Source organism: Alternaria metachromatica, assembly GCF_023757995.1.
Source record: "Alternaria metachromatica strain BMP 0045 chromosome Unknown scaffold_18, whole genome shotgun sequence".
In the NCBI taxonomy this organism is placed as follows: Eukaryota; Fungi; Ascomycota; class Dothideomycetes; order Pleosporales; family Pleosporaceae; genus Alternaria; species Alternaria metachromatica.
Genome location: NW_026055509.1, coordinates 154,986 through 176,112, shown reverse-complemented (window position 1 = coordinate 176,112; position 21,127 = coordinate 154,986). Strand labels below are relative to the sequence as shown.

Genomic DNA, 21,127 nt, shown 5'->3' with positions numbered 1-21,127 from the left:
ATCTGCCTTGGGTATCGCTAGGTTCTTTTCCCAATCTGATGAGCAACTCACTCATTCATTTACCATCACTTGTCACATATGGCAAAAGAGGTGCATACAAGCTATTGTATTCAGGACGTTCTGTACGCTTACAAGGCTGCTGCAAGGTAGCTAGCCTGCCCATATCGTATGACACCAACCGCACAACAAGGCACGCCAAGTCTGTGGAAGCCAGACAAAACCTACCATTCTCCAGCGTCTACAGCAATCAGGTAAAAACCAAGTATTAAACGAATCAACATGCATCCCCATCCCACTTCCACAAGACAACCCTCCACCGCATCGATCATCCCACACCCTCAAACCCACACCCTCAGCCTCGCCCATCCCAAACCCACCACACATTCCTCCCGCCCCCACACCTTTTCCACCTTACCATCCACGCCCCTCCCAGGCCATTCCCACTCCCCGCAAGCTGACCACCCCAAAACCTACCCTAAGTAGCAAGTCCGGCGTGGGGTCCGTCGAACCCAGCACTAACAGCCACTAACGCTCATGCTGGTAAGCACTTCGAGCGCTAGCGCTTTCCGCAAGGACTACGCCGCTACGCCGCAGTAAACTAGTTAGTCCGCTAGCCAGATGGATGGATAGAACGAGCGGCTTTCCCGAAGGTGCTGATTGAGGCGTGATGGTGTGGTGCTTCGGGTACTAGCTGCTGTATCATGCGCGGCTTTGGTGTCGTCTTGCTACGCACGTTACGGATTAGTTGGACACACGTGAGGCTAGTGGTGTTGGGATCAAAGGTCCACAATCCATTCTGTATGATTATTGTAACGATTTCCATCTTGTATATACAGTCTTGTCATGCTATGTACAGTTGATTATCAAGTCCTGCAGCGATTATAGTACGAGATTGCGCTGATGACCCGTTCAAGCATGTGTTGATTCCACCTCTTCGTTACTACATACAGGCTTCAGGGCGATATTTTGTACGTCAGGCGACGCGATTTGGTTATGAAGGAGTTGATGGCTTCGGTGAGGGTGTTGGAGGGTCTTGTGCTTGCCTGAAGAACACCGTTAGCGTCGTTGTATTGGGTTTGGGGGTGAAGGGTGCTTACATCTGGTTCTCCGTCTGGCGTAGCGGCGCGGTTTACGATGGCCTTTTCGGGCTCGGTTAGGAAATTTTTGATTGAGCTGTTGGCGGATACGCGGGTTATGTTTCCGTAGCCATCGTATTCTTCGATGTCTTTGATGGGGCTTCCAGCGGCTTGTTGTCGGGCTGCTTGTGCGCGCCTTCTGTTCGATCGCATTATCAGGGTTACACCGATGGCGAGGAGGATCGTGACGAAGCCTGTGTTCACGTTAGATTCGTCGTGCAAGACTCTGGTGCGGTACTCACCCAGTACTCCAAAAAGGATGAACAGTGTCCTTGCAAGGGGTGTCAAGCCGTGCTGCGGCTCGACACTAACGGCGGTGGCCAGACTGGAAGGTATGGCTGATCCGGAAGCTAGGGACAATGTCCGAAGCCCTGAGGATACGGACTGTCGTGTGGTGACAGCTTGTGGCGCCATGATAGTTTGAGTGGATGGCTGTATGTCTTCTTTGGCTTCTGCTGTTCGCGTGACGGTGACAAAGGTGAGAACTGGAGGTAGCGATGAAGGCTTTGTCGTTGTCGAGGACGCTGTCGGGGATGAAGTCGAGATGACCAATGTTGGCGGCTGGGAGAAAGAACTCGCAGAGGATTCAGTGGCTATGCTCACTGTCGAAGAAGACGATGTAGTTGACATAGCCGTTGAGCGGGAGTCGCTCAGAATCATGAAAGACACTGCAGAAACATCCATTGTAGGCTTTGGTTGATTCTTTCCAGGCATAGGCTTTCCCACTGTCATCGCCGAAGTTGCAGACGGTATAGCTGTACTCTCAGGGGTTGCGAGAGGTGTCACTACAGGTGTAGTCAACAGTACAGGAGCTTCTAAAGAGATGAAAGTCAACACTCCGTGCACGTCCCCAAGGCGTGTTCTTCATCGGGAGCTTACCTTGGTTCCTTCCAGGTACTGTTCCCAATGAAGGGTCGTCTTGGTTGACACCGGGAAGGGCTGCAATTTCATCCTGTGCGAAAGAGTCCGCTAGAAGGCCTGGGACTGCAGTTGAAGCAGGTTGGATGGTCATGGCCTCGTTCATCGCGACAGCATCTGCTTGCACAGTAAGGGTTGGCCGGATGGTAGATGCTACAAAGTTAAGAGAGAAGGTCGAGGTGGCATTCATCGATAACGAAGGTGCGGTGAAAGCTTGAAGTGTTGATCCCTGGCCATCGGTAGGCGTTGGTACGGCCAGTGTTGAGAGCTGTTCGGACTGCGATGGGAGTACACCCTGTGTACCCATAGTAGGGTCCATTGACCATGACGATGGCATCGGTGGTGGGCCGTCCGGAAGTTCGTTCTTGCTCGTATCCGATTGTTGGGATCTCGTCCCGCCTGTCCCCAAGTCCATGTCCATATTCTCCTCATTCTTGCCCTCGACTACGATGGGCGTAGCTACCATCCTTGGATCATTACGGCGTACCAGCACCGGTGGGGTATCATATGGTCTGCTCGGTGCAGCCATTGCGAGGTAAGATTCCCATAGAGGCGAGGAAGATTCACAGCACGCGAGGATATTGAAATGGCAGTAACGCGGGTGCCATACCCCAGCCGGCTATTAGTGGTTCCATACAAAAAGTACCAGATGCCAAAAACGTGCTGAAGCGGGTGAACGTTTCGGTGTGGGCTGCTACCATGAGATGCGGTTGGTCAAGGGAACGCCCACTGCGACTTTTCCGTACCAAACATGACCAGCACGATCCCTGTACCAGGGAAATCTGTCGCCTATTTGAGACCATGTGGTGCGCCAGCTACGGTTTTCGGGGTATTGTATCCGCTTCATGGGGTCCCTCCAAACGTGCACTTGTTTCGCAGAGGACGCCAAAGTTTGTGTCGACACTCGAAACGTAGCGCATGCGGCGGGAACTTCGAGACCGGTCTGAACAATGATGCCACTGCGATGGCCGCGTGGTACGTATCTAGTTGATGGAGGCCGTCCGGTTGATGATACAAGAAAAGGAACGGTAGCCTTGCCGACAGCTCATATAGGCCAGATCTACAGATGACTTGTACTCTGGATAAAACAGCAGCGCATTGCTGATTCTTGCCATGGAGAGTGTTCCAACATATTCGTCTTTTTCTCGCAATCAGAAACAGTAATGATGGACTGGTTCATTATGGAATTGTCGCGACATTTCGACGGTGCCAACGTGAGGCATGCTCAGCTCCGACTCGGCAGACTCATGCAACGAGCGTGGCTGTGCCTGGCTTCGGCACTCGTATCCGGCCTCACGCAACGAGATGTAATTCAGCGGTATTCTCGCATCCGGGATGGGGTAGTAGAGCAGAGGACCACTGGGTGTGAGGCTCGCGGGTGCATCGGAACCAGCCTCTGAGGCCTCGGGCGCGGCGAAGTGGATCAATCCAGCAGCCGTCCGAGTCGATGATGCTTGCCGTGCGCCACCTCAGTCTAGGTCGGTATTCTCTTGTCGCATACTTATTGTTCGTATTCTGGCATTTCTGCAACATGATAATCGCGTGTTCATAGCCGCTGTCGTCGTTCTTTTCGCACGTGTACCCCCCCGAATGGCCGCACGCGACACGCCCGAGCGCGCGGTGCCGGAAACCATGGACCTCGAGCATGGGACCAAACGCGACCCTTCCCGCGACCGCGTCGCACCGAATGGTCAGAACTTAGAAGTCACCCCGCCATGGAGGAAAAGGCTCAGCGCGCGCACGCCGGCGCCCGTCGCTCGCTGGAGCCGCAAGGTTGTCGACTGGGTCAAAGGGCCGAAGCCGCCGGGCAGATACACGATCACGCCTTTTCTTGAGCGCTGGCAGACGTTGCCTGTGCGTCTGCTTGCGCGGTTGCCAGAATGGCTGCGCATCTGTGTGTATGCGGCGGCATGCATCGTGTGGATCGTTGTCTTCGCGGTAGTCATCAGTGACGGCGGGCTTCCGTCTGACATCGGAGGGTTGGGGGCGCCTGTCAAGCTGTCGTGTATCAACAACCTGTGGTAGGGCCTCTCCTCTTGTACTCGCAGCTGTGATGACTGTACTGATCGTCGCCAGGCCTTCTACAGAGAGCTGCGGACCCGATGGCCGCAACTGCCTCCCCTTCTCCAACGCCTCGTTCGCCTTCGTCTGCCCCGCCGGTTGCTCGAGCGCCCAAGTCCTGAACCCTCGCGCAATCGGTCCGCAGGTTATAAACTATCGATCCCTGGTGATTGGCGGCACGCCGGATTCCCAGGGCGATGGGCTCGTATATCGCGGGGACTCCTTCATATGCTCGGCGGCCATCCACGCTGGAGTAATCAGCGATGGCAGCGGCGGTTGCGGTGTTCTCTCCTTGATAGGAGAGCGCGACAGCTTCGGCGCTGTGACACAACATGGCATCAGCAGCATTGGCTTCGACGCGCACTTTCCAATGTCCTTTACCTTTGGCGAGGCTTCGGCCAAATGTGAGGACCCGCGCTGGAATCTGCTGATCCTCTCGACCATCTTCACTGCTCTGTTCGGCATCTTTACCACGAGCCCTGCGACGTTCTTTGCGCCCGTCTTTACGATTCTGTTCTTCCAGACCGGCATGGCATCAGATCCGCCCTCGTACTCAAACTACGCCTCCTTGGCCTCTACAACACTTGGCCGCTTCTTGCCTGCGGCATTGGCTGCTGCCCTCTTCTATCAGTTCAGTGTTCGCAAGTCTCTGCATAATTGCAGGGCGCAAATCGAAAAGACCATACTCTGGATAGGCGGTGCCTGGGTTGGCGCACTGGGTAAATATACATTTGAACGTATACCCATACAGCGCCTTACAGGAAACGACATCCGACAACAGCCTGGTGCTATCACAGCATTAGTAATCATCGTGCTGATTTTGTTTGCCGTCGTTTTGTACCAAGCATGGTGTTTCCGTAAGGAAGGGCGACTGCCACGCTATCTTGCACTATACGCTACATTGGGCCTTGGGCTGGGTATCCTTGCAGCTATGCCGAAGCTTACACTTAGGATACACCACTACATAATCGCCCTCCTACTCCTTCCAGGTACTGCGATGCAGACACGTGTGAGCTTGCTGTGTCAAGGCTTGCTCGTTGGACTCTTCGTCAATGGTATTGCACGATGGGATTTTGACTCTATACTGCAGACTGCAGCGGCGCTGAGAGGGGATGGCCAGCTCGGATCTGGTGTCCCAGCCCCTTTGGAGCTAGTCGTGACTCGTTCGAGCATTACATTCGCATGGGAGAGTCTACTCAGCGGATATGAAGGCGTCAGCGTGGTGGTTAACGATGTGGAAAGGTATCGGGGCATTGGTGGAAGCGACACAGGAAACTTCACCTGGAGTCGTTCGGATGATGCGAAGGATGAGTACTTCCGGTTTGGGTTCATCAATTATAAACTGTTTGGCAACGTAGCATATAGCGACTTTACGAGAGCGGGTACGTGGTTCTCGAATGGGACCTGGTCTGGAATCTCGCCAGGCCGTACATGATAGAACCCGAATGAAATCATCCTCGGGAGGTAGAGACCTGTTTAATCCCTTCATTGCCCTCGTTCCTGCAGATGTGACCAATGAGCCACTAGCGCGTTTACGTCACCGTTCAATACATGGAAACCTGGGCTTCAGGACAGGCGATCGACATGTGGAAGCGGTGATCCAACGGTTATACAGACACGTCTTGGCCAACCGCGGCAGCCATCATGCCCTCTCCTGCGACAAATCAGGTCTGGCTCAGATTGTTCCTTCTGCTTTGGGTGCGGGGGTAGTCCGAACACGGCAGTGGACATGACGTCACACCAACAGAGCCGAGTTGCTCCAGGGCTTGAATGACCGCGCCTGCACTAGGTCATTTTCCACAAACACGATGCCTTCTCTCCCTCGGAATCTCTACTCCCTTTGACCCTACCCCTCTACCTTCCGGAGCCTCAAAGGCATGGATTCACCCCCGAGACGTGAAGCGCCGGCTGCTTCCAAGCGAAAACCTGTCCCCTCGCCGACCGCACCTGGGCCTTCGCTTGAGCCGGAACGCAAACGCGAGCTTACCAGTAGACTAATACCGGATGCCTTTCTCGCTGCCACTCTCTTGGCAGCCCTTACTCTCTCCTGGCCGCTACGATGGGTTGTCTCTGGAGCGCCCATACTTGTCTACGCCATCCTACTAGGCGAGGCTTATGGACATCGTATCTTACCCTTCGTTCCCGTGTGGACCATCTTTGCAACTGTCAACTTCATTTACGCAGTATGCGCGACATCATGGCTTCTGTACTGGGTATTCTGGTCCCTCTGCTGGCCTGTACTCTTCATCACCTGTCTCTTCCAATTCGAAGCACCTGCTGCACTGGCGCGCCGCACGCTGCGAAAGACTTTCCTACGAGACCTGCACTTTATCAACGATCAGATAGCCTTCTTCGACCTGCCTGCTCTTGAGATTGACACCGAAGTCAAGGGACTTTTCGTCGTCCGGGGAGTCACGCTCTCACTATCCACAATGACACTTGTTGCTCATGGAGTTGAAGCCGGGATAAAGCTCGCTGACGACATTGAACTCGGCATTCAGGTCGACAAAGTCGTCGTACCCCTCTTCCGCGAGATAACTGTCGACGATGTGTATGCGAATGTGAAGGGTGGGGATTGGGAAGTCACCTTTGGAGACGTACAGTACGGCGTTCCAGAACCAGATGACGATGAATCTGTAGTCGTCACCAACACTGCCATCCTCAGAGCGGCAACGATGAAAGGCAACGCCAACGGCCGCCCGGCTAATATGGTCCGAAACCTTACGGCCGGGAAGATGCCGACCGAGGCTGAAGACACCAAATCCGCATTCTCATCTGTCAAGAAGATCTCACCAGATGAGGAGCGCGCCCACACAAAGTACAAAGAGCTGGTACGCTATATCAACGACACAAGCGCCATTACAAAAGCAAAGGAGGGGCTGGTAGAGGCCTCGAAGGCACGAGCGGAGGCTAGCTTGACCGACGACGAAAAGGACACAAAAAACACGAAGAAGTCAAAAGAAGAACCGGGAGTGCGCTTGGATATTGAAAACCTCGATGATTTCCGGGCAGCGATTTGTACCCAGATCCACGGGCAACCCTCGATACCTCACCCACCGACCAAATCGATCAGAGTCTCCACTCTTCGCAAAACATCGTACCCAAATGTAAAGAAATTCTTACATCGGCTACCCTTCCTCTATCGCTTGATGCTCAGCCCCATCTGCTACTTCCATCCTGTCAAGTTCAAGTCCGTCACGGCAGCTGGCTCAGGGAAATGGTTCACTGTCTTGATGCAAAAATACTTCTTCAAGCATTACTCAGCCCAAGATGCCGAGATTCGTAGATTGGAAGCGCGGATATCAGCCTGGTGCGCAGATGCCAATTTCGCTGTGGAATTGGGCCCGATTGCTAGCGAAGCCCACTTCCCCATCAACACCAATTACAACATCACGACCCACTTCAAGATCTCCGATGTCATGGCTTACAGGATCCTTCCGGATGCCGTCGAACTTAAGCAAGTTGTACGATTAGGAGGTGCGGATGCTGTTCTCACGATTCCCACATTCCTGTTTCCCCACCATGAGCACATCTTCCCGGAGAAGAAGAGCGACTTCGACCTGCTTGAGATGGAATCTGCCATAAAAGAAGCCGATCCTACCCCGAAGCAGGTTCGGGATCTCAAAGAGCTCGAAAAGCTAAAGAGAGACGAGGCTTCTATGCATGTCAACGCACATGCCCATCTCCCGGCACAGTTCCACCAAGACCTTCTTAACTTTGTCGCCGCAATTGTCAAAGCCACCAAGGTCATCGAGTCGGATAAGGACTTCGAGGAGGCCAAGGTCCTTCGCGAGCTGAGGCGTGTCACTACATCTGATAGCGAAGCTAGTAGTCTTGCATCAGTCAACACCAACAGCAGCGAGGTTTCAGGGACCACACTGAATGCCAATGACGACAATGGCTTCAAGGCATTCCTAAAAAAGGTGGACTCTGGCTTCAAGGATGCGTCGAATAAGACCATGGTGGGCATGCGCAAGGCCGGCCAGAACACTGTACACGCCATGGCCAACGATCGTTGGATCGCTCGGCTTGTCGGCAAAGTGACTAGGAAGCTGGAGAAGGCGCAGGGCGAGCTGGGGTACAGTGGAGAGGTTCCGATCGCTCTGGCTAAGTACCGCGAGCGACATGAGTTCGAGCAAAAGCTTTTGCCTTGAGCTGGAGAGATTTGGTGTTGGGGAGACTGTTGATGAGTTGCATGATACCCCTTTGAACTCCACGTGGTTGAGTAGTTTACTTCAGTACTGGATTACGAATTAATGTCTACCTAAGATCTGAGGACCATGACTCATAGTGGTATGATTCTTTCAAAGTATTCTATCGTTGTAGCTAGACTAAGTGAGAGCCCTCGGGATTGTTTGCACTGTGAGCGAGGAAGCATATGCTCATACTTTCGACCATTTCAACAAGACTGCCGCCAACACTACCGGCAGTACACTGACCAGCTCTCCCAAACCAGCAAACTCCGGCGGTATCCTCGCATGCACGAACGCGCCCGCGCCCAACAGAACAGCGAAAGTATTGTAAACGAAGCTCCATCCAAAGTTGAATGCAACCCTGTGAATGGCCTTCCTACTCACATTGATGATAGTCAGCACACCCGAAAGGCTAGGACGGACGAGCACAACATCGGCAGCGGATTGCGCGATATCAGTACCGCTTGAGACATGGACGCCGATCGTAGCTTGAGCAAGAGCAACGGCATCGTTCGTGCCGTCGCCTACGAACATGACAATCGGCTTCCGCGATTTGCCACTTGATGGCGCTGTAGAAGGTGCTGCGAGCAGATCCTTGATGTACGTCTGCTTGTCCGCCGGCGAGCAACGAGAGCGGACGGTGTGTTCCGAGACGTTGAGCTGCGCGGCAATGGCTTTGACAGCGCCGTCGTCATCGCCAGATAGAATGTGGACACTGATACCGCTGCGTCGGAGATGATCAATAGTAGAGGCTGCATCAGGTCGTAGCGTGTCTTGTAGACCGAAAACGGCTACGAGCGCGTTGTCGACGGTGAAGCAAACCGTGGTGAGGCCTTCGGATAGCATGGAACGGACGCGCGCATCGTCGGACAGCTCGAGCCATCTCGAGTTACCGGCGCGCAACTTCTGGCCGTCAACCGTTCCTTCAACACCTTTACCAGTCACGACTTTAGCATCCGGTACCGTTAAAGCAGACGATCCCTGCGACGCGAGATGTGTGGCGATGGCTGCCGAGACGGGATGTTTAATGTTCTGCAGCAGACCCAGCAAGAGACGCTTCGCTTCCCCGCCCACCTCCGCATACTCCTCCCGCACCACTGCCAGCTTCCCTGCCGTCAACGTACCAGTCTTGTCGAACACTACATCCGTGGTTTTGCATGCGACTTCTATGCTGCCCGCTGTCTTGAAGACTACACCACGTTTGGCCGCGACGCCGGATGCGACGACGATGACCATGGGGACTGCGAGGCCGATGGCGCAGGGGCATGAGACGATCAAGACTGTGATGGCATACGTGATGGCTTCGATGGTCGCTTCGGAGCCTGATTGATGCCGTATAGCGACGCCGATGGCGACCCAGATGACGAACGTGATGGTTGTCAGGGCGACTACGACGGGAACGAAGTAGCTGGCTACGGTATCGGCAATCTCTTGGATCTTGGGCTTGGAGAGCTTTGCTTCGTCAACCATGCCTGCGATAGTCGTAATGGTGTTGTCGCCAGGTAATCGGGTGAGGCGCACGGTGAGCGTTCCGCTTCCGTTGATTGTGCCAGCGATGACGGCGGATCTGGCGTGCTTCTCTACGGGTTGGGCTTCGCCTGTCAACATCGACTCGTCGATCTCAGAAGAGCCGGAGATGACGGTACCGTCCGTGGGGATGTGCGAGTCTGGTGCAACCTTGAAAGTATCTCCGTATTGCAGCAGCCTGGCATCGATCTCTCGCTCTTCTGCATCCTCGACTAGTAAGGCAGTAGGAGTTTGTAGGGAACGGATGCTGATGGACTCTGCTGCCTTTTGGCGCGCCAACGACGCCACCCAACGACCGACCATGATAAGAGTGACCAGCAGTGTACTCGTCTCGAAGAACTCGCCCGTCGATAGAGGTTTTCCACTGACCAAGAAGCCAAAGGAAACAACCGAGAAGATGTACGCGGCGCTTGTACTCAGGACGATGAGCAGATCCATCTCAATGACCTTCGAGAAAACCAAAGCCTTGAGAGCCTTCGGATAGAAAGGTCCGGCGATGACAACTTGAACGATAGTTGCAAGTGCAAGCGACGCAGAGCCATACGCGATCTCGCGCTCGGGAAGAGGAGCCCATGCCATGACCAGCACGGGAATGGTCAAGATGGTAGAAAGCAATGTCAACAAACCCATGTTGCGGACGTGTCTGCTGCCAGCTTCCAAGGAAGAATCGGGACACGGTGGTGCGAGTTGCAGCGACTGGCTCCACTCGTCGCTCATCAAATCCCTCGCCCCTATTATCTTCGCATCATAGTCCACGCGTATAGTTTGTTTGCCCAGGCGACGCACATCCAGCACTCCCTCCGGCCACTGCCCATTGACCAAAGCTGAAGGGTCGCCCGAGCAGACGAGATCCAGACTACAGCCTTGATTCGACACAATCTCGCATTTGAATTCGGTTGTGCGGTGCAGGTGTTTGACGACATCGTCGGCGGTCGCGAGGTTGGTGTTGATGTCTAGCTCGACGCGCGCGAGGACGAGGCTGGTCTGCAGTTTGCTGACGTAGTTCAGACTGCCGAGGGTTCGCTGGAGTTTTGTCTCGCATCCTGTGCAGGTCATGCCTGAGACGCTGATGGCGATGTGTTCGCGTGCGACGCCGCCTTTTTCGATGTCGGTGTTGTCGTCTGCTATCTCGGTGGTGTTCACCACAGCGGCTTTCTTGTTGCTGCAACATTTCGACGCGTCTTTCGGGGGACAGCAAGATGTTGGTTGAGGGTTTGAACACTCCTTGGGTGCCGATGTACAGCAGGAGGACTTTGGTGGGGATATGGCAGTCTTCACACCGTCAGTGTTCTCGATTGCGCAACAGCTGCTGGTACAGGTTTCCCCAGAGATGCTTTTGCTATCATTCGCGCAGCAGTCATCTTTGGTCTTGCCAATGCAGGAAGTTGGTGTGACCGTTTTGTTCGAGCTGCTGCTGCCACACCCTCCCGTCTCGGATTTCACCGGCGTAGACGATGAGCAACATGAGCCCTTCGGCTTCGAGGCTACAATTTCCGATGGTGATCCGCAGGAGTCTGTCGGCTTTTGCTCTTCGGGCGCTGATGAAGAGCAGCAAGACTTGGATGCTTTCGGATCTTGAAGAACTGATGGTTCACAGCATGAGCTGGATGACGTTGTGTTCTCAGGTGCCGATGTTGAGCAGCACGACATGATCGGCTTGGCCTCTTCCGCTGGCTGTGTCGAAGCACAAGGTGCTTTCGCTTCTTTTGACTGCGGAGTTGATGATGAGCAGCATGGACTCTTTGGCTTTGTTGTCGCATCCTCGAGGTTGTTGACGCTAGCGCAAGAGGCAGTAGGCTCAGAACTAGAAGAAGCGAGTGTTGCATTCACTCCGGGCTGGCTAGTCGCCGTCGCGCTGCTCGATGTCTCTGTTGACTGCTCAACGGTGGCTGCAAAAGCGACATCTGAATTCGCGGTAGATGCCGCTGCCGCATTCTTGGGGCCACAGCAACCTCCTCCGCACGCCATGGTGAAGTCGTCGGTTGTTAAGGTGGGTTATCGAAGAGGTTTCGCAGTGGAAATTACGATCTGGAGAGTTGGAAGGCACAATGCTTACCTTAATACATGAACTAGTCCGAGATAGTGAATTCGATAGGTCACCGCTTTACTGTCGATAGGTCACCGCTTCGGCCTACGTCGGCAACCTCAAAGCAACGAAACTTAGCAGAAGGGAGGTAAGGTATACGACTTTTATTCTTTTTACAAGCTTCTGAAGCGATTTCATCTCCGCCGATGAAGACTCAAACTAGCTCGCATTCGATCAAGCTCTCTTGCGAGTGCTTAACGGTCCAGACACGAACGATCTTCAATCCAAGTTCCGGCGACTCCAACAGCTGGCTCCATTGCGAGTACGTACGCTCTTTCGAAGAGAAAAGGGTGATCATCATCATATCCAAAGCAGTGGCTTGCCAGTCCGCGCCCTTGTCCGGAATGACGTTTTCGTTGATAAGAAGCTTGCTGTAGCCTTTCTTCATGGCGCCAGCAACTTGCTTCAAGATGCTCTTGCACACGTCGTCGGGCCAGTCGTGCAACACGGAGTGCATGTAGTATGCTTTCGCCGCTGGGAGTCGATTAGCGTCTGACGGGTAACTCTGCAGCTGCCAGACGTACCTTCCAATGGTTGCTTGGTGTGAAAGTCATACTCCATACGTTCGATGCTGGGATCCAGTCGCTCGATCCCATCAATAACGGAGGGTCGATCTTGAAGCACAAGACGACCAGGTACCTGAGGATACTTTGATCTAAATGTGCCGTAAGCATACGAATCTGGACTAGGCCTTGTGGCAGCATACCTGAATTCTTGGATGTCCTGACCGTAACCGCCGCCGATGTCTACTAACAGGACGGCGTCTTTAGAGTTGGCCATACCGTCTATTAGCTGCTCCTGCACAGGGTAGAAGTTCGAGTCCATCCAACTTGGTCGACCCTGGCGATAGCCACCCATGTGGTTGTTGAATTGCTGACCCAGGGGCGGATGTGTATCCAGATACCGGAACATGTCAAGCTCAGTATTGAAAGCATACTGATACGGCCCATTGGTTATGTCTGAGGTGAGCTGGTAGTCGTTCTTCTGCAAGTACTCCGAGAACTTGCTGCAAGACTGGTGGGCTCCACCGCCACTGATTTGATCAGCACCGTACTCAGTTTAGCAACGTCTCAAGCACCGAGAACACTTACAGGGCTGGATAGCCATCTCCAATGATAGGGATAGTCAAGGCCTTCGAGAAGTTTGTCGCCATGTATTCATCACTGTCGGTCTCCGTGATGTAACCCATGGCTGCAATGTGCCTCATCAAGCGAGCTACCAGTGTAAGCGAGGTCGCGGAACGATTCGCTAGTATACAAGCTTACCCAACAGTTCGCGAGGCTTTCCAAGCTTGTTCGCAATGTCGTCCACCTTCATTGGCTTGTCTCCAAGTACACCAAACACACCTGCATTATAGCAGGTGGTGATGGCGGTATGGCAGCCGGGCTAGTGACACCACTTAGATACAGAAAACTCTACAAAGATCTAGCACATACCTGGGCCCAGTTCTGCTCGATCATGGTCTCACGGGGAGTCTGCAGCGCCCTGACGAGCGCTTTAGCCTGCGAAAGCATTGCCATGCGAGTGTCATTGTGATCAACAGAGGGTTTGCCCCCGAATTCTGACAGCTTCTCCAGTAGGCATGGAACGGCGCTTGGGTCGTTCGCACGCACAGCAATGCCGAGATCGACCAGCATGTTTGCAAAGTTCTGACACGTTCAAAAGTAACGAGCAAGGGGTAAGAGGAAAGTAATTGGGCGGTAAAACGGGTCGAAGGTGAAAGGATTCACGGCACTGCTGGATGTACAGCTGATACGTTGCTTCCTTATAACTGCAAGTCAATTCCTTCAGTCCAACTCCCGAGTCTCCACAGAGATGGACAGCAGCATTGCCGGTGTGGTCAGCGGCTTGCGACTCATGGCGGCGTGTCATCAGACGGGAAGGATGTTTTGGCAACAGCAGGCGAGAAGAATACCCTGAGGCGGAAAACGGCGCAGCATGACAAGCTTCAACTCAAGGACGATGAATCCGCGGAGCATTCACACCCAAGTCGGTGGGCCTGACATCCACTTCAATACCATCGTCCGTCTTGGCACTCGAATGATGGCATGCTGGAGAACGGACCCCACTTGAAGGACCTCTGATCAGCTATAACCAACATTTGTCAAGGTGATCCTCCGTAAAGAGAGCAGGCTTGCAGTTGCAATCTAATATCCCATCGCTCGACTTACTCATTGGAACGTTCTGATCATTCCATGAGCTTCAAGATGGAATGAGACAAACACCAATAGAATGTCGCGATCCCTTGTAAAGGGGAACCATTGTCGCGAGTGGCGTGAGTGTGGGGAATGGGGCTCGAAAAGAGTCAGTGGCAGGCCGAAACCCCCACACGGCCCGTGGCTTTGGACCCGAAAGAGCGGCTGAGCGGCAAGCCGGCTAAACAGCCACATTAGTGCGGCATCGGCAACGCAACCGTCGCTAAGTGGAGACCAATCAGCTCATCCAGGCACCACAAATAGTCACTCCATCGATGATCCTACAGCTGCTGTGAGACGCACACTGTGGAAGGATGTGAAGGATGTATGTGGGCAGATGCGGCGTAGTCTCCATGAGTATAGAATGAAAAGATCGGAAACCCCAAGGCAACACAGATTGCCATACTAGTTGCTTCTCTTGTTGCTTCCCAAGATTATGTTATCGACTCCCGCAGACGGAAGGCCCGTTGATCAATCGATGAGTCGAGCGGGCTGCATGACAACGTCCTTCATCCCTGTCATTGGCAGGACGTCTGCTTACCGCTGGCTGAGCAAGTTGGCGACAGGAGCAGATACCTTGTCCACCGGAAGTCAGATAAACCCATGCGCGAATGCATATCTGAACTGCTTTCGTAGACCTTACTTCAAGGCTGTATGCAGTCTATTAGAAGATATTTCTGACCGGAATGGCTATGATTGGGTTGGGCCACCCGTTCAGTCGATTCTTTTGACGGGCCTATGCATCCGATGTACGTGCGAGCACGTGTGGGCCTGGCGTCGCCCGCGCTGCATGGAAATGATTACTCTCGCGCTTCCCAGTTTCAGAAGATAGTCCGTAGACTGACACACGATCGTCATCTTTCTGAAAAAGTACAGTCGTTCCGGAAACCATGCCCGGCACCAGGGGCGGTGCGAACTTCTGAAAGCTCCCGAGTCTAAGCCGCATCGCTACATGACGAAACTGCGCACGAACTCTTACGACCCCTGGTGTTGGTGGTCAGAGGGCGATAATGCTTTTGCAGGCATGCGCAGGGGATAAGCAGAGAGTCTGATGTCCAGTCGAGCTTATATCAAACTGAACCTAGGCTCCAGCACTGTAACTTCTTCCTCATCATCTGGTTCCCCACCTAGCCTTGTTGCAATATGGCAGTATCGCAAGATCTCTCCGAAGGCTTTGCCCAACAAACTAAGGGTCCAACGGTTTTGGCAGTATGCATCTCGTTGACGACGGTAGCGACTGTTTTCGTTGCGGCCAGACTCTATGTTAGAGTCAAAATTCTATCAAGACTAGGCCTCGACGACTGGCTGATCATAGTGTCGATGGTGAGTACTTTCTTCATAATTCTCTCACTGGCTCAGCATGCTGACGCGTCGTGTAGATATGTGGCTACATCATGCTTGGCCTTACGATAGCAGCCGTACAAGCTGGAAACGGACGACATTTCTCCGTGCTCACCGACGAGCAAAGGTCCGGTGCTATATTGTACACCCTCGCGGGCTTCCCTCCCGGTATATTCTCGTTTGGAATCCCCAAGCTGGCCGTGGTCGCTCTCCTGACGAGAATCACCAACCCTAGCCGGAAACATAGGATATTCCTGTGGGCTATGACCGGTGGCTGTTTGCTGATTCTGTTTGGCTGTGTCATCATCATCTTCGCACAGTGTACGCCGTCTCGGTCGCAGTGGGACTTCTCCGTTCAGGGTACTTGCTGGAGCCCATGGATCCTGATCTACTACGCCATCGTAGCGGGAAGTAAGTTCACAGCCAGCAAATCTAGTACTTGACTGACCGTCGCGGAGCCATCTCCGCCGTCGTGGACCTCTACCTCGCGATATATCCCGCCGTTGTTCTGTATGGACTACAAATCAACCTCAAGAAGAAGATAGCCTTGAGTGCCGCGCTGGGACTGGGTTCTATGTAAGCTTGCGTATGCTTGTCTTGGAACTTCCGCTCACACTTAAACAGTGCGGCAGCCGTAGCTGTGTACAAGTCGACTCGACTTCCAGCGCTTGCGAGCCCTGACTTCAGCTGTGAGTAGACTCGCATTCGGTGTTGAATCAGCCATGCTAATAACGCGATACAGACGATACGGCCGACATCACTATCTGGACCAGTATCGAGGGAAACTCTATCATCATCGGCGCCTGCATACCGACTTTGCAGCCATTATTCGACCGCATCTTTGGCCGGGGGATCTTTGGTAGCTCACGCGGTGAGCAAGGTCCAAGTGGATACAGATCGCGTAGTCGGTCGGGTGTGAAGCTCGCTACGATCGGGAGCAAGACTCTTCGATCAGCCAAGCAGCATGGGAAGTCGGGCGTATCTGAAACAACCCTGGGCCACGATAGCCAGGACAGTATCTTGAGCCCGGGCTTTCGGAATGGTAGCGAGGAGAGTAAAGTGGAGCCAAACTCTGGCATTACGCGAACGCAACACTTGACAGTCGAGTACGAGGATGTCACCGAGCAGACGAGGCCGAGTTATAGTCCTTGTGACACACGAAGATAGAAGTAATATGGGGCCTTGGTAGTACTCTGATGATTCGTCCCGTCGGGACTGGGACCTTGCAAAGACAAGCCGGGTCAACACTTGGAAGGATTCGCATGCTTGAACAAAGTGCAGGCATAGAGAAGCATCAGGCTCAAAGTTGAGGCGCGGCACGGGGATGAGGTGGTCGTTGCAACACGGGTGAACTTGGTTGCGGCAATGGGAATGGAACGGCATGTTTGGCCGGCATGATTGCCGATGCCGCGTCGGGTTCCCGGCTGCCATTGTGGGTCGTCTCGAATTGCCTTATGTAATGGATGCATTAGAAGTGCATTGCTGCATCGCGTGCAAGTCATGAGCATTTGCAACTTGGCAGGTAACAGTCCCGAAAATAGCGGTCGGCGGCTATGATCCGAGACTGAGGCTTCCGATATGGAGGACAAAGTGATGTGCGACACTGTACATCAGTGAGTGGAACCACTGTCCTCGGCCTGAGCTGGCAACTCCACAACCTCGCACCGCTCTAGTAATCTCCTCCAAACCAGCTTGCTATCGTCTACAGTCTCCGCTGCCCCTACACCTGTCAACGTGTTTTTGTGCCCAACCAACACAACACCAGCTTTCGCCCTTGTCATGACCACATTCAGCCGTCGCATGTCATCCAGAAATCCCAAAGCGTAATGAGCGTTGCACCGAACGGTTACAAACACGACGACGTCAGCCTCACGACCCTGGAAGCTATCGACGGAGTAGACTTCAGCATTCGGAATTGTTGTTGTAAGCAGAGTCTTCTGACGAGTGTACGGTGTCAATATTGCGATAGTAGGGGTTTCGATGGAGTCCTTTGGGATTGCAGTCGAGCCACTAGATGCCGGTGATGCCTTCAGAAGCTGGATGATACGTTTGCAGACGTCGCCTTGGCCAGCATTCGACTTGGATTGCTGGAAAAGGTCTTCAGGTGCAGCGCATTCAACCCAAACCATACGATTTGTCTTGGGCCAGGGAAAGAGCGAGGGAGGCAGTGGACGCGCGTTGTCAGCTACAGCAGTATGGAGTTTACTGTCGTAGAACTCGGAGGAGCTGAAATCGCAGATGGAGCGGTGCATGCGATATTGCATGTCGAGCATGACTTTTGCGACGCCTTCTCTTGGTGCTAGATTATAATGGCGTTCAAAGAGTGAGACGTCATAACCGGTTACCACAGCAGTTTGTTGAACCGTCGCGCGAAGCTGGACATGGTCTCCAACTAATATCGCAAGCGAACACCCTTTGACAAGAGGCACCAGGGTTGCGGGCTCAGTAAGCTGTGAGGCTTCGTCAATGATAACGACATCGAAAGCCTCGTTACGAAGCAAACCTAACGCAGCTCCAGTGCACGTAGTAAACACGAGACGGGCCTCTCTGATCCTCTTCTGCGCCTTACGCCGAGCTGGGAAGTTCGCGCTTAGGTCTTTGCCGACCATGGCGTCACACGTGTACGTACGTAAGTCCTGAGCGACTTTGGAAAGCTTGTTATGATGTGAGTATAATTATTAAATGTGTGTGAGGTAACCACACTTACCTGCGTCGATACCCGAACAGGGACAATGCCACCATTCTTCGCTTCAGGGTAGGCCACGAACCTCCTCAGCATGTTATCCACTGCATTATGCGTTGGCGCAGTAACGAGGAATCGTAATTTGGGTAGTTTTTCCAGCAGCTGGGTAATAATGACGACAATTGTATGAGTCTTTCCTGTACCCGGAGGGCCCCAGATGAACGTCAATGAATGTTTCATCGAAGCAGCGAGCGCTGCGTTCTGACTTCCGTTCAGTGATGGGGCGACGGTCACCGGTAGCTCGATGCCAATCGACTTATCTTGTTTTGACGGAGGAAGACCGAGAAGCATCGCGTAGATGGCACTACAGGTTTCGCGCTCGGTGTAGAAAGCAGTTACAGCGTCGAAAGAGGTCTTGCTTGTAACAAAAGATCCACACTGCGTAACACTCCAGGCGCACTTGCCAAGGTACGACGGCGGATGATGAAGACACCGAAATGCAACCTTGCCTGGTTCAGCTGATGACACAACAGCATCCATCGAGAAGAGCCTTGCGATAACATCATTCTGCGGTGGATCGGATGCTGTAAGACGAACGTGATCGCCAGCTTTGAGCAATCCATTCAAGGAAGAATCGATACGAAGTGTGCCCTTGACCATTGCGCAGCCGTCGCTATGGCCATCCAGGCGCAGCTCGAGAAACTCTCGCGACTTTTGCTCGCGAGCACTAGACGCTTCATCTACATGGTCAAGCGCGATGCCGAACAACGATGACGTGAATTGCCGAATTGCAGTCGGCCGTCCTACCAGAAGCCGCGAGCTTTCAGGCTCTAACACCCCAAGAAGAAGATCCAAGGCCGTTTCGGAAGAGCGGACCGTAAGCGAAATGAGCTCCACGATGTCGGCGAACTCTCTCAACGAGATGCACTTCAGTTCTTGCAACAGGATTTGGATTGGACGCCGGATGAAAGTACCCATGTCCTCCGACAAAAGGACGAGATGTCTCAGTAGACTAAAGGCCATATGGATAAGGTGTTCGTCCAACGAGGACTTGTGAGTCTCCCACGTTTGAGAGTGGAAGAATGCGGGTATCAGGTACACCGCATTCGGTAGGAAGTCGAGGAGAGTCGACGCTACGATCGTCCGGTCTAGCGAGAGGGCGGAGCTTGCTTCAAAAGCAAGAACATGCGAGAACGTGTCCAAAAGCATCTTCTTTTCACCATGGTCGTTGAGCAAACCAAGGATGGTCGACAGGTCTAACACAGACTTCAGTTCTTGGAGGTGAGCAAAGTCTTTGTCGCGAACCACGGCAACTACTGTCTCGGGGTAGTCTGCCCAGTCTTTAGAACTCAATCTGGGAATATCGTAGTTCTTGTTCGGTTTCTCAAATAGCGGTAAGACTTCATCAGTGTCGACGAAGGTAAGCCACTCGTCAAGCACCCGCATTGAGTTGATGTCTCTGTTGCTGATGACATATATTTCCTAAATGTTATCAGTATCACGGCAACTGTATAAGTCCGGCATAGAGAGCGTCAACCTACCGCACCCAATACCCCATTTTGCTGCACCTTGCCGATATGCTGCTGAAGTCCTCGACCAACTTTGTCCAAAGCAATGCTAGCTTTGCAGTCAAAGTTGACTCCGTCGCGCACAGTAGTCTCGCGTGCTCTGCGTTTGTCTCCTTTGTTTTTCTCATTTCGGTAGAGCGAATCGTCAGCCTGAGGACGCCTCAGAAAGATCCATGTGTTACTTCGCTGACGTTCGTACAATTGAAACATATGCTCATCGCAAAACAGCCTGTAATTGACCTTGGTTGGTAGCATTTTGTAGTTTGGTGAATGTAGGCCTTGTGAGTGGGGGAAAGCGAAGACTACGACGCCGGTGTCGACTTGAACTTCGCTTGCTCTTTCAATCTTTTTTGGTACGTATATCGCAACGCTCAGACGTTCATCCACCGTCAAGATGAAGAGTTTCTTGTGGAAGATTTCCAAGGCCTGAGAGACGGTAGGCAAGAATCTTTGCATACGGTCGGTGGACGATCTGAAGACCGGCTTCCAGTGCAGGTGCGGCTGATCTAAGCGAAACTTGCTCACCTCGTCAGGCGTGACGAGTTCTGACTGGAGAAGCCCGTTCCGTACCAAACTCGGCGCAGTTGCAGACGGTGGAAGGCAGCTAAGAACCCATATTTGCTGCTCATCGCTCAAAGCACTGAAATCGAGATGGTGACTGTATTCGAGGATGTCTTCACCGCTATGCTTACACCAGCGCAGTAGAAGATGCAGTAATTCGAATTCAGACATCGCCATCTTGTCTCGTGCGAGGAAGAGCTCCATCACGTCGACCTCATCGCAGTCGTTGGGTCGTGTGTTGTCAGCCTGAAGAATGAGCTGGGTGCAAGCATCATGCAGAACATCCAAGATGAAGGGAGCGACGGTATGTTTAGGTTCAGACGGATCCTCTAACTTCGTGAATTCCTTGAGGTCGTCAGGAATCCGGATGTGGTTTCCATCGACGCATTGAGAAAACAACCGATTGAGTTGTTGACATTGCGGGCTCATGGCATGACCGAGGCGCGCCCATCTCATGTAGAGATTTTTGACTTTCCCCAGGGACGCACTGGTGTATCGGGCAAAGTACTCCGCTCGGGCGTCACCGGTCACCTCGCCGAAAGTTACAAGTTCTTTGCCTCCTGGGTACTGGGCGGGCTGTGCCATCGTTCGTGGAATGATATCTGGATCCCAAGTCACAAAGACTAGAGATATTTTAGCGAGTTCGAGACAGATGCATAGGAGAGGTTTACATTTGTCTCCATCGAGATCACCACCTGACATGAGATCAGCGCTTGGCCTGCTCCCTTCAGTTGAGAACACGATGCAGTCGACTAGATGAGCAAACTCCGGGATATCTACTGCCTTGAATTTCTGAAGATCGCCTGGATGCAGGCATGGATTTCGCGTTACCATCACCTCGGTGTTAATGATGGTATG

General features: G+C 53.1%; 7 protein-coding genes across 7 annotated transcripts; 3 read left to right on the top strand and 4 right to left on the bottom strand.

Annotated features, from left to right (window-relative positions):
* Positions 1-953: 953 nt before the first annotated feature.
* J4E83_007284 (uncharacterized protein) lies at positions 954-2,520 on the bottom strand (the record flags this gene model as incomplete). Its single annotated transcript, XM_049334189.1, has 4 exons — positions 954-1,043; positions 1,098-1,330; positions 1,379-1,621; positions 2,016-2,520. The coding sequence occupies 4 exons, from the start codon at positions 2,518-2,520 to the stop codon at positions 954-956; spliced, it is 1,071 nt and encodes a 356-aa protein (XP_049186531.1).
* A 1,124-nt stretch (positions 2,521-3,644) lies between these two features.
* J4E83_007283 (uncharacterized protein) lies at positions 3,645-5,550 on the top strand (the record flags this gene model as incomplete). Its single annotated transcript, XM_049334188.1, has 2 exons — positions 3,645-4,075; positions 4,131-5,550. 2 exons carry the CDS (start codon positions 3,645-3,647, stop codon positions 5,548-5,550), a joined length of 1,851 nt encoding a protein of 616 aa, XP_049186530.1.
* A 442-nt stretch (positions 5,551-5,992) lies between these two features.
* J4E83_007282 (uncharacterized protein) lies at positions 5,993-8,269 on the top strand (the record flags this gene model as incomplete). The annotated part of the gene is made up of 1 exon (XM_049334187.1): positions 5,993-8,269. The coding sequence occupies one exon, from the start codon at positions 5,993-5,995 to the stop codon at positions 8,267-8,269; it is 2,277 nt and encodes a 758-aa protein (XP_049186529.1).
* A 228-nt stretch (positions 8,270-8,497) lies between these two features.
* On the bottom strand, positions 8,498-11,485 carry J4E83_007281 (uncharacterized protein; the record flags this gene model as incomplete). The annotated part of the gene is made up of 2 exons (XM_049334186.1): positions 8,498-10,997; positions 11,481-11,485. The coding sequence occupies 2 exons, from the start codon at positions 11,483-11,485 to the stop codon at positions 8,498-8,500; spliced, it is 2,505 nt and encodes an 834-aa protein (XP_049186528.1).
* Positions 11,486-12,075: 590 nt separating this feature from the next.
* On the bottom strand, positions 12,076-13,558 carry J4E83_007280 (uncharacterized protein; the record flags this gene model as incomplete). The annotated part of the gene is made up of 6 exons (XM_049334185.1): positions 12,076-12,395; positions 12,446-12,576; positions 12,628-12,954; positions 13,013-13,112; positions 13,187-13,307; positions 13,358-13,558. 6 exons carry the CDS (start codon positions 13,556-13,558, stop codon positions 12,076-12,078), a joined length of 1,200 nt encoding a protein of 399 aa, XP_049186527.1.
* A 1,952-nt stretch (positions 13,559-15,510) lies between these two features.
* On the top strand, positions 15,511-16,037 carry J4E83_007279 (uncharacterized protein; the record flags this gene model as incomplete). The annotated part of the gene is made up of 2 exons (XM_049334184.1): positions 15,511-15,868; positions 15,916-16,037. The coding sequence occupies 2 exons, from the start codon at positions 15,511-15,513 to the stop codon at positions 16,035-16,037; spliced, it is 480 nt and encodes a 159-aa protein (XP_049186526.1).
* Positions 16,038-17,067: 1,030 nt separating this feature from the next.
* On the bottom strand, positions 17,068-20,854 carry J4E83_007278 (uncharacterized protein; the record flags this gene model as incomplete). Its single annotated transcript, XM_049334183.1, has 5 exons — positions 17,068-18,032; positions 18,087-18,111; positions 18,165-19,622; positions 19,682-19,858; positions 19,949-20,854. The coding sequence occupies 5 exons, from the start codon at positions 20,852-20,854 to the stop codon at positions 17,068-17,070; spliced, it is 3,531 nt and encodes a 1,176-aa protein (XP_049186525.1).
* Positions 20,855-21,127: the final 273 nt, after the last annotated feature.